The sequence below is a fragment of the Parambassis ranga genome, chromosome 9 (genome assembly GCF_900634625.1).
Source record: "Parambassis ranga chromosome 9, fParRan2.1, whole genome shotgun sequence".
Lineage (NCBI taxonomy): Eukaryota > Metazoa > Chordata > Actinopteri > Ambassidae > Parambassis > Parambassis ranga.
This window is the reverse complement of record NC_041030.1, coordinates 6,886,356-6,898,706: the sequence shown is the minus strand read 5'-3', so window position 1 is coordinate 6,898,706 and position 12,351 is coordinate 6,886,356. Positions and strand designations below refer to the sequence as shown.

Below are 12,351 nucleotides of genomic sequence, written 5' to 3'. Positions count from 1 at the left end.
AGCAAGGCGTCTGGACTTGTAGAGTTTTCTAGAAGACGTTTCGCTGCTCATCCAAGCAGCTTCATCAGTTCTAACTGTTTGGTGGGGAAACATGGTTTATATGTGGTTACAGACCTATGTGGGTGGGTCTGGGTAAAACTTTAAAAAACTTACAAACAATAGCACTAAATGTTTCCATACTTACCTGTGATGTTCTGGCTGACTGGGCCAGGTGTGTCTAACGACTGGCTAACGACTATGAAACTGCCGGAGGGGGACTGATTGACAGCCCTTTGTTCTTGCTGTGAGTATGTGTAAACTTCCTGGGAATGGATGGAATCACTGCATTGTATGTGGTAGAAAGATGATGTCTGAGGCCACCACCTCTGTTAAGGGAAGGTTTTTCCAGCTTAACATAGATGGCTTCCTTGACTCCTCTTTCATACCACCTTTCCTCCCTGTCTAAAATGTGAACATTGTTGTCCTCAAAGGAGTGTCCTTTGTCTTTGAGGTGGAGGTGAACAGCTGAGTCTTGTCCTGAGGAGGTGGCTCTCCTGTGCTGAGCCATTCTTCTGTGGAGTGGTTGTTTAGTTTCTCCAATGTACAGATCAGAGCATTCCTCACTGCACTGGACTGCATATATCACATTACTGTGTTTCTCCCTGGGAATCTTGTCCTTCGGGTGAACCAGTCTCTGTCTCAGTGTTGTCATAGGTTTGAAATGGACCGGGATGTCATGGTTGTTGAAGATCCTGCGGAGTTTCTCTGATACTCCTGACACATATGGAATGGAGATGTTCTTTCTCCGCCTGGTGTTGTCCTTCTTCTTGTTGTTGGGGGGTCTTGTTTTTGTGGCTTTGATGAGTGCCCACTTCTGGTAGCCACATGTTTGCAGGGCCTCTTCTAGAAAACTCTACAAGTCCAGACGCCTTGCTTCAACCTTCTCTAAGTATCTACTATTATTGTAGGACATGGATTTAATATTAGATAATTTATCTAGGACAAAAAATGTGATTTATTCATTGCTTTCCTTTTACACACAATCCCCATGATGAAATAGATTCACACAGGACACTGTTACACTGATTATTTAATTTGCACACACACAGACACAAAAACAACAGAATGGTGTTGTAAATTTCTTCTGAATTTTAAGCTCCTAGTGCAATTTTTTTCAACAACCAAAATTACACTGAGGGTTGAGGGTTCATCACAATCACTTTATCATACATATTGTAATTAAAATGACACAAAAGGGACAACATTCTAAAAAATTCCGCACAGAACAGGATTAAAAAAAACACCCCCAAAACTGTTTAGGATGCAGATGGTCAACAAATGTATGTGCCATCCTTGCTCTTACACCATGTCTTCTTTTGTTCTTTTGTTTCTGTAGATCATCACCAGATGTCCTACAGCAATCAAGAGAAGAGCAACAAAGATGAAGATTACAACAGCCCAGACTGCCAAGGGCAGAGCCGTCACCAGTCTAAGACTCTCTGCTGGCACTGTGTTGCTCACACTCAACATGTATCCCAGTGCCCAACCAACAGAGGCTCCTCCAGCCTGCAGAGACATGAGAGGATAGTCAGCCAAACCACAGCGCACGTATAAACTTCCTGTTTCCAGTGTAACACAAAGTTAATAGAAATGTCACCTTTTCCTTGAAAGAGATGGAAGGAAATGAAGTCTCATTGAAATGGTACCCCTTCATTAAGAGAACTTGGACGAAATTGGCGACAGCGCAGACATTCTTCATATATTTCTCTGGCTTCCCTGTCTTTGCCTTCATCTGTGAATGTTAATAGAGTGAGCTTAATACACAAGTCATCATTTCCATCCTGTACAGTCAACACATTTTGTTGGGGCTGACCTACATGTTTCAGAGTAATTATTTTGTAGTGCTTTGGAGGGTACCTGAGACATGTCCATGGAGCAGACACGCTTAACCGCCTCCTCCATTTGAGTGGGAGATGTAATGGAGATGTTGGTGAGCGTGTTGAGGTAGCTGTGAGTGAAGAAGTAAGCAGAGAATGCCTGTGGCAAAGAGAGAACACTCCAATAAATACAAGCTGAGCACTGTCATACTGTTAGACTCATACATGAATTATAAATCAAATGAATAAGGTGCATTCAAAAAATGCAAATCTAGATTTTACAAGCTGAAGATGCAGAGAAGTCATCACAAAAAGCTTTTTTGATGTGAGAAGATCTGCAAATAACATGTTAAATGTAAAATGTATGTATTTGTATAGACATAAGCATGACACATTCTCACACATACTCACACTATCTCACACAATCTTGTCACCCTCAGAGTCACATCATTGAGTTTCCTTGAATTGTTCTTTCACTTAATTTGAAATTTAAATGTGTCATGATGAACACAACAGATATATTTATTGCATACACACGAATTCTACAGTTGAATCATTATTATTAGTATAATTAGTTCATGCACACTAACTGACTGAAGGTTCTTATGAGAGACTGTAAAAGACCACAGCAAAGTGAACCTCAGGCGGTTGGGGGTGGGGATGGTGGAACCACAAGTATTGCTACAGTTTGACACCTCAGTTTTGTGTTTGCTGGCTCTTCACCTATACTTTATACAGTCGTTTTATACATTCACTCTCTGCTTGGTTGAGTTTAGGCATAAAATTATAGGTTAAGCTTTTAAAAAAAATCAAACATCATTGATTGGTTCTTGGGTACCAGCATGTCCACCCCTTATACAACATGATTTGAGTGGCATCGACTAATGATTGTGTCTTTCATGTGTGAGAATGTGCATGAATGTTCACCATGTAACAAAACGTATTTGTAACATTCGCTTTAGTGTAGGATGTTATTGTATATGAAAGGTTGTCTCACCATGAAGCTTCCTCTCACGCTGGGCTGAAACACTCCATCAAAAGAGCACTTGGAGTAAGAGCAGTTTCCAAAGGAGAACATCTTTGTCACATTGTTCAGGCACATTTGGTAATCTCCTGTTCCCACTACTGTCACGTCCATTTCAGGGTTAAACTGGGCTGGTCTGTACTTCTTAGTACATGGAGAGTCAAAGACATCCTCCCCCAGCTTGATGTGTGTTTGAAAGTTGGGTGGATAGCAGGGATGGGACAGTTGTGGCTTTATACCTTGAGTCTGAAAGGAGCAAAAATATAGAAGAGAAACATGACATGTCCAGTCCAGGCTATGTTAAAGGGACATTTTGCCCAAATACATCTCATTTTTTGTGTGTAGTGTAGCTTAACCATTTAGGTGTAAGAGATTTCTGACTCCATTAATAGAACAGATGGCAGACGTAATTATCTGATGTCCTGTTGCCCACTGAACTCACATGTGTTTAGGGAGATACAGAAACATTCAAACATATAATTAAAACCTAAATGCACCTTCTGAACTATACCTTAATAAGATAGGCCATCAGTCTCCTCAGAAACTGGTCTTGACCATAGCACAGGAAGCTCTGAGTGTAGAGTCTGTAGTTTTGTCCATAAAGCTTCAGCTCCATTAAATTACTCTTGTTCTCGATCTTCTCAGAAGTCTCAAAAGTTATCTGAGTCGATGCTCCACCCAAATCCAAAGCCCCGATGGTCTCTCTGCCCGGATTCAGCCAACGCCCCACGAAACCATACTGAGGAGCAAGAAGGGACGTGTCAGGACATTAGAATTCGCAAAGATGCTGGACAACGGATGGTATTCACTGTAGACAAAGGGGTTTTATGTTAAAGAAAAGCATCCGGCTAAAAGACATTTTTAGACTCTATGAAGGGATACTGTGTAGTCAGAGAGCAGTGTTGGCTGTTAGTCCATGAATTATAGGCCCGTGGATCACAGTTATTGGACTAAAAGGTTATAAAGGCAATTGCATATTTTTTTAAATTATTATTTTTCATTGTGTTCAGTGTGGATGGAAAAAAATGTGATTGTAATATGATTGTAATAAACACCTTGTTTTTGAAGCTTAAACGTTGACATAGTTGACTACGAGTGACAGAAATGAATGAGACAGACCCCAAGATCAGAGTTTAAACATGCATCACCAGGAAAATGTCATTAGCGACGATGCTTTACAAACTGCAATCAGTGTATATTTGCTCAGAGCTGGAGACTCAGAAAAAGTAAGAGCTCACCTTGACAAAGTTTTCCAGTAAATAGTTGACGGTGACCCAGCCATGTGCTCCCTCAGCCTGCCCACTCAGGATGACGGCCTCTTTGAATTTGAAGGGGTACGATTTCAGTTTGTTTTCTACTTCTTTTATCACCCGCTGGGACTCAGTGGCATTGACTTCTCTATCAAGAACAAATAAGAACGAAAGGAATCAATAAAGTACTGTATTACCTTTCATAATAACCTCTTCGGAGCTTATATTCATAATTGAGAGGAAGCCTGGTATTAATATGCTGTGTATTGGTAAACTTCTACTAACTCCAGCAGCCTCATGCCTGCCGTTGCTCCCAGACAGAGTGGAGTTTGATGGTGCCTGGATTTAGGGATGTCTTTCACAGCTTGGTTGAGGCAGGCTTCCAAACTCTTTCCAGCACCACCAGGAATACCCGCATAGCTGGAAATCCCTCCACCTGCCAGAAACAGAAAGTAACTGGTTCTGCATAAAAAGGAATTCTGACCTCAAAAATAGACTTCCTTGTTTCAGAATGATTGACTTTCTATGAGTTTCTAAGGAAACTCTGAAAACAGTTAGTCAGCAAGTGAGGAAGTGAACAATGAAATGCTAAATGTCTTGCACAAGACAAAGCACTGTTGTTGTCTGATGGTCTTATTGCATGACAGGGAAGTGAAAGCAAGTGTCCTTAGGTCCAGAACAGTCAAAGGTTAGGACAATGTCAGACAAAGGACGTTAAGGACATTCGTAGGTACGGCTAAAGTACATTTCACTGAGCACATCTCCTCCATGGCTGCAGCTATCACTGCTGCTGTTACTTTGCATTGCTGTCTTATTTGTGATCTCCTGGAAGCTCAGTCATGTGACATATCTTACTTTGTGCACAGGTTTGTGAGTGAGCCAGAAAATCTTGCCAACTTTACTACAGAATGCACCTGGATGTAGCAGAACTTCCTGCTTCCCCACTTAACAACAGAATTTTACAAACAGGTCCTGTGTGATTTCACAACCTTAAACATTCACGACACCAGTGCAATGGCTTGCTAGCTTCTCTTGAGTATATATTACATACTCATAGATTACATTATGTGTGGAAGTTAGCATCCCATGGGTTCCTCAAGAAAAAACATCTCTGAGACCAGCAAAGGTTTTTGATACTTCTAGCAACTACAGTATGTCAGTGTGAGGAACTCACCTTTTACATGACATTCGTTGTGCTGGGACACAATGCCGGTGCCATTTTGCTTGTCAGCCGGCCATTTGTAGATGAACATAGAGGTGTGAGATGAGCCTGCATCTAGGACGATTCCATACTGCAAAGACAGAACAGCCCATGACACTCAAAAGAATGTGAAGTACTGCCAAAATATAGCTGATACCACTGACCTGGGGTGGAATGGAACTTTTTTCATATGTTACCACTTTTGATCTCCAGTGTGTGTATGTGTGTGTGGTTTTCAATTGACAAAAGTTTAGTGATTTCCTATCATGAGACAATAAAGTACATATTTACGGAATCTTTTTTTACTCATCCTGCTGTGTTGACTTTGTCCTGCTTTTGTGCACTCATCTGAGATTACAGCTTCAAAGCATCTCATGCAAAGGCAGCATATTATTCAGAATAAAAACAAATAAACCATTTTTTGTAAACAAAAAGTATCTATGTTTCTTTGAGGTGAACAAATGGATGAGCATATGGAGCTTTAATAGACTGACAAAGAAGCAGACAAAGCACTTCTTTTATTATGCACGCAATGGTGCTCTGTCGCTTCCTCTTAACCTTTGAGGTTAAGGCTGTGTGTCAGCGGGTGCAGTAAGCATTGCAGGTGGTGGGGTTGACACACAAAATGACAGCAAATATGAAATTCAAAATGATTGTTTTAACAACCTACCCCACCACAGCTACACACAATACAATGATATTGCTGTGAGTACCTAAGTACTCTGCATCATTGAAGCACTATAATAATGCACTACCAGTGTGAGACAGAGTGCAAGTGAAATGTGAGTCATTGTAATAACATTACTAATGATAATTGGAATGAATAGTTCTGCATAAAACATACAGACAGGTTAACTTAACTTAGTTTAAATGTTATAATGTATCATCACCATGTTTTCTGCAGGCGCCTCCATCACTTTCGCCGGAACGACCACCAGGAGAATCCCGACTATTGCAGAAATCAACAGTAGAACCGCAAGGATGATTTGAGCGTACCGGAGCCCCATACTGGATGCTGCTGAGTCTGTGAGATGCCGTTGGAGACTCTGCGTGAAAGCTCAACCCACATCACACAGAAATGAAGAGCGCGCATTAAATAGCAGCTGCAGATGTGGGTTTGGTTGGAGCTTTGACGTATCATCGTGGTGAGATTTCCCGCTTTACTTCCTCTTGTCGATACTCACACAATGAGGTCAGGGGAGAACAAATCATCTCTCAACCTTTATTTTAAGCGAAGATGCACAGCATCATTTTCACTCTAAGCAGCATATTTTTGTCCAGTTTATACGTTATTTACATTATTACTCTATTAATATATGCACTGTTTATGAACCAGATATAATTGATCACATAATCAAAAGTTAGACTCGCTTTATGGATTGAAGTCGTCATGTTGTATAGCAACAACTCATTCAGATTATTGATTACAGCGTCTCCAAAAAGAGACTGCTGTGCGCATTTACGCACATGGATCAATCGGGATATAACGAGAAAAAGGCGTCGGGTAATGTTTCACTTCAGACATGTAATAAGCAGCGCCAACACCGCGGCTCATCAACACTATATGCATCCACTTAGCAGTTATACACCGGCTTCACGTCCCAGAACTTGGGCAGTGTATCCAGTTCTGTCAGATTGAATGGAAAACATTTGTGATCCATTGTTCTCATTTCACTGGGATGAGACTGTGTTGAGAATTTGTGTGTGCGCGCCACGGAACTTTATTTTTCATACAAACTTAATACTGTAGATTTCTATCTCGGCATTGCAGACAATCATGTGGAACTAGTAGAAATTAATCTGCATCAAAAATACAGTACATCTCAACAACAACCATGGTCTTAAATCACAAGAGCATATAGATATAGTTAAATTATATAATTTACAAGAACACAACGCATCTATTATGTTTCTTCAGGTCTGGAGTGCAAATCCAGACTAACCGTTTGAAGGACTCAGGCTTATCACACTAATCATGATACATATTAAAAGTATTATAGAGTAGAACTGTGTGGTGTTTTTGTAATAACTAATCATCAGACACTAAAAATGATAATAACCAGATGGTTTAATGCTATTCTACTATATCTACCATGATCACATTACTGAGCGAACACACTTTCTAACTTTTACTGAAAACAAATTTATTAAAGAAAGGCAGAGTATTGATCTTCTGGGCCATGATTATGACCCTGCAGCCACTGTGCAGCTGGTGAACAGTGATGCAGCAGGTCAGGATGCTCTCCATAGAGCACCGGTAGAAGGGTGGTGTGTGCTTTCTCCTCTCTTCTGCCTAAAGGATGATAAAGGAGCAGAACTGTTGATGACTTTCAGGGCCACCCGTGTGGACGCCTGCTATGGTAAGACAGATGAACACTCCTCCTTCTCAGCTCACTGAGGGACCTGGAAGTGCTGCATGTGGACAGAAGAAACTCTGTCCACACATTGGATGTGGGTGGATGCACTGTCTTCGGAGGTGGATGATGGTGGCTGGTCAATGTTTAAGAAGTGCAGAACCACCATACAAACACAGCAGAGGTTTTGTCTCAATAACAGTATGCAGGGATCTTCCTGATGATTGTAGTGATGACAAAGATTGAAGCAAGGCGTCTGGACTTGTAGAGTTTTCTTAACCGGGCCCAGTCAGCCAGATCGTATTATTATGACCTGGATGCCTGAGAATCTTCATCAACATTATAATGACAAATATGCCCCAAAGAAGTGAATGCATTAGTATAAAATCCTGTTATATTAATTAATTGCATGGTTATTAGTAACATTAAAGCAGAAATGACAATGAAACCTTAAGATCAAAGCAGAATGGATGCAATTTAGCCTTCAACTGTGTGTGTCTGTCTGGGTTACATGTCACATCACAAATTGGAAAAATAAATTATGTAGCCAGCCACCAGGGGGCGCGCCAGGCACATATAAAAATTACAAGAACTGAAGTTATATTTTTTCTTCATTGACGGTTGGTGCCAGTGTAGGTAGTTATTAACATGCACTGTTGTTTTCCTGACAACTATGATCCAGATCCTGCACATACTGATGACATCAGAACTTAAGTGACAGTAAATAACATCCTTTTTACTGTGTGAGATGACCTCTGGTGAGACCACAAAAAATAATAACAAAAAAAATTTGAATCTTGAATCTTTCTTCAGTCTGTGAGAAAACAAAAATACTCTCCGCAGATTAACAAAAAAAAAATAATTTCATAGAAACATCAAAGAGATACTGAGCGCTGTGTCGTCCTTCTTGTAAACTTTCATGGTCTTGTCAGCCTCTGCTGTCATCAGTCGGCTTTCTGAATTGTCAAACATGCAGGCAAAGATCCCTGACTGACTGTCCAGAGAACCAGGCTGCACAGCTGCATGAATCTGCTGGAAGTTGTATCCTGTCCTCCAGTCCCAAATGTGTATGCTCCCATTGTCAGCTGCAGAGTGAAATAATCAACTGTATCAACAACAGGCACTAAAAATGGTGAAGTATTTGCTTGTATTTACCTCCAGACACCAATGCACCATCAGAGTTAACAGACAAAGTTGATGGTGGCGTTGTGACCAGAGAGGTTTTGGGTTAAGTTACGGTCTGGGAACATCCACTGTTTGATGTGATCAGCAGAACCAGAGGCAGAGCGATGTCTTAGTCGAACAGCATCTGATATATGACCGACAGCATTTGATTGCCTCTGTTCAGACATATGATACGCCTCCTGGTGGGTGCTGCAGGATGTCACTAACGCTGGCTGCTATACGGCTAGCCTCCTGCCTAAAAATACACATGATGCTTGAGAAATATTGTCACTTGCTTAATTTTGTGTCTATATACCAAATTAGAACTAACTTTTAGAGCAAGTTGGGGAACAAAAGGTTTACCTAGCTTGTGAGGGTGGTAGCTATAATAATCACATATCATCTTGAAATTAAAATGGATCATGTTTAATGAACACAATTAAATTAAAAAATTTATTGTCATGGTTTCACATTTATCAAATGCACTCATACAAATTATGGTCAAACTATGATCAATATAAATCAAAATTATTAACCCATGGAGGTCTGGATTTGGAACCATATTCAGAATACAAGTGGAAAATCACATTACAGTCTGATCCAACCTGAGTGGAAGTTTCTCAAGACAAGTCAGAATGAGGTAAAATAGTGTGTGTGGCCTCCATGTGACTGTATGACCTCCCTACAACACCTGGGCATGTTCCTGATGAGGCGGTGGATGTTCTCCTGAGGGATCTCCTCCCAGACCTGGATTAAAGCATCAGTCAACTCCTGGACAGTCTGTGGTGCAACGTGGTGTTGGTGGATGGAACGAGACATGATGTCCCAAGATGTGCTGGATTGGATTCATGTCTGGATAACGGGAGGGCCAGTCCATAGCATCAATGTCTTCATCATGCAGGAACTGCTGACACACTTCAGCCGCATGAGGCCTAGCATTGTCATGCACCAGAAGAAACCCAGCATATGGTCTTACAATGGGTCTGAGGATCTCATCCTGGTACCTAATCCAGTCAGGGTACCTCTGGCTAGCACATGGAGGACTGTGCGGCCCTCCAAAGAAATGCCTCCCCACACCATTACTGACCCACCACCAAACCTGTCCTGCTGGAGGATGTTGCAGGCAGCAGAACGTTCTCCACAGTTTCTCCAGACTCTGTCACGTCTGTCACATGTGCTCAGTGTGAACCTGCTCTCATCAGTGAAGAGCACAGGGTGCCAGTGATGAACCTGCCAATCTTGGTGTTCTCTGGCAAATGCCAATCACCCTGCACGGTGTTGTGCTGTGAGCACAAGCCCCACTTGTGGATGTCGGGCCCTCATTCCACCCTCATGGAGTCCGTTTCTGACAGTTTGAGCAGAAACATGCATATTAGTGGCCTGCTGGAGGTCATGTTGCAGGGCTCTGGCAGTGCTCCTCCTGCTCTTCCTTGCACAAAGGAGGAGGTAGCCGTCCTGCTGCTGGGTTGTTGCCCTCCTACTGCCGCCTCCACATCTCCTGGTGTACTGGCCTGTCTCCTGGTATCTCCTCCATGCTCTGGACACTGTGCTGACAGACACAGCAAACCTTCTTGCCACAGCTCTCATTGATGTGCCATCCTGGATGAGCTGCCCTACTTGAGCAGCTTGTGTGGGTTGTAGACACCGCCTCATGCTACCTCTAGGGGTGAGAGCACTGACAAAATGCAAAAGTGATCAAACATCAGGCAGAAAGGATGAGAGCAGAGAAATGGTCTGTGGTCAGCACCTGCAGAACCTCTCCTTCATAGGGCTGGTCTTGATAACTGCCTCTCATTTCCACCTGTTGTCTGTTCCATTTGTACAACAGCAGCTGGAACTGATTCACAACCAGTGTTGATCCTAACTGGACAGGCTGATTTCACAGAAGTGTGGCTGACTTGGAGTTACACTGTGTTCCCTTTATGTTTTTGAGCAGTGTAAATTCGGCTTCACCCAAGGACAGGCGGGGCAGCCGGCCACTAGTATTTTAACATAATGATAATTTGTTTTTAACCTAGGAAATATACTTATTTAATTATGTCTTATTCAAGACAAATTAAGTTGAAATACAGAAAATAAATGATCCTCAGTAAGGCAAACACACCTTAGCCCCTTGTAGGAAGCCCCTTGTACGAGTATCGCACGTGTATCGTGTATGAGTATGCCTCATACCTCTTCCGGGTTTAATGCAGCTGAGTTGGTGCCTGTATCCCACTGTTGAAAGTTGATGCTGATTCTACACATACCCTCAATTGTTTTGGAAGCACTTTTCTGCCATCTAGTGGTCATAGTGAAAAGTACAGCTGGCTGACAAAAGCGGAAGTGATGCAAAACACATGACTTCGTACCCAGGTCCCACCAGTTGAAAGTGATGGCAGCCATTTCAGTGACAGTGATGATGGTGATGAAGATTACCAACCTACACCAGCTGATGAAACATGTCCCAAGTTGACCTACAGAAGACAGAACAGGAAGCAGCTGACCAAGCAAGAGACATCAGGCACTGTGGATGCTCTCTGAAGCACCAGCTGACTTGATGATTGCCTGACAGAGAGGAAGAGTTATGAGCAGCTGTGTTGGGATGAATACATGAGGATGGTGAGGAAGAGGAGAACACATTTAAAAACCTTAAGACATAATCAGCATCATCTTACTCTCTGCTTTCTCTCCCCGTCACAGTCTTCACAGGCAGACCACAGCGAGTGGGACCAGCCCCATGTCGTCCTCTATCACAGCATCCTGTCAGACAAAGAGATGTAGAAGGTCGAAGAGCTGGACAAACTGGCAGCTTGACTGTTGGTTGTGCAGATTTTGGATGAGGACCATCTGCATGAGTGCTCACCGTTCAGGTCTGTGAAGCTGATGGAGAAGCTGCTCTCTTTCTGCAGGGCAGGAGGCACCTCTGGAGTGTTGGCTGCTGCTGTTAGACTCTGTAGGAAAACAGTATAATAGTGAATTATCATTTAAAATATTTGACAGAAGCTACAGTTCATAGTTTAGGATAACTCTTGTAATGAAAGTAAGATGCATCCTTGATGTGAGATTGTTTGTCACTGTGATGACTTTTCCCAAGAGGATGCATGCCAAAATGACAGGTATGATATGTATGATGTAATGCAGAGCAGAGATTGATCCCACTCTTAGAGCTGAACTCATTTACAGCTGACACGCAGGCTGGAAATGGATGATCGCTCTGTACGTGTGCATCAGTTAGATGTGTGTAATGTTTTACTTGCATGGCGCACATGTATGATGAGCAGCTTATGTATGCTTAAGGGAATCTGCAGTGATCGCCCACAGCCAGCTCCAGCTGCAGTGACTTCACATCACAGTGTCACCTTATGCTTTTTGTGGTACTTGGTTTCAAAACAAAGCTGTAACCGGATAGTGTTCAGATCAGCCAAGAAAGCAGACAGTTATTTGTCCTTATTACTTTTTTTCTAACCCGTTTCTGCTTCAAAGCACTGATGGTCATGTTTTGAGAGAGGACAGGATCAGGAGT

General features: G+C 42.3%; 1 protein-coding gene and 2 long non-coding RNA genes across 3 annotated transcripts; all 3 read right to left on the bottom strand.

The window, feature by feature from the left end:
* Window positions 1–1,051: 1,051 nt before the first annotated feature.
* LOC114442008 (ectonucleoside triphosphate diphosphohydrolase 2-like) lies at window positions 1,052–6,426 on the bottom strand. The gene is made up of 9 exons (XM_028415242.1): window positions 6,222–6,426; window positions 5,305–5,422; window positions 4,416–4,566; window positions 4,119–4,278; window positions 3,392–3,619; window positions 2,854–3,126; window positions 1,897–2,016; window positions 1,637–1,771; window positions 1,052–1,545 (listed from the first exon to the last, which is right to left on the bottom strand). The coding sequence occupies exons 1-9, from the start codon at window positions 6,336–6,338 to the stop codon at window positions 1,339–1,341; spliced, it is 1,509 nt and encodes a 502-aa protein (XP_028271043.1). The 5' UTR covers window positions 6,339–6,426; the 3' UTR covers window positions 1,052–1,338.
* Window positions 6,427–10,467: 4,041 nt separating this feature from the next.
* Window positions 10,468–11,550, bottom strand: LOC114441754 (uncharacterized). The gene is made up of 3 exons (XR_003671277.1): window positions 11,504–11,550; window positions 11,269–11,393; window positions 10,468–10,524 (listed from the first exon to the last, which is right to left on the bottom strand). It is a non-coding gene; the product is annotated as an uncharacterized LOC114441754 (long non-coding RNA).
* On the bottom strand, window positions 11,547–12,351 carry LOC114441755 (uncharacterized). The gene is made up of 3 exons (XR_003671278.1): window positions 12,283–12,351; window positions 11,692–11,779; window positions 11,547–11,588 (listed from the first exon to the last, which is right to left on the bottom strand). It is a non-coding gene; the product is annotated as an uncharacterized LOC114441755 (long non-coding RNA).

Bases quoted from the DNA above. Each gene is read 5' to 3' on its own strand.
- LOC114442008 (XM_028415242.1), bottom strand. From the start codon at position 6,338: ATGGGGCTCCGGTACGCTCAAATCATCCTTGCGGTTCTACTGTTGATT. The intron at 3,127-3,391 runs GTATAGTTCAGA...TGCTCCTTTCAG, and splicing joins TGATGGCCTATCTTATTAAG to ACTCAAGGTATAAAGCCACA. The intron at 1,546-1,636 runs GTGACATTTCTA...ATGTCTCTGCAG, and splicing joins CCATCTCTTTCAAGGAAAAG to GCTGGAGGAGCCTCTGTTGG.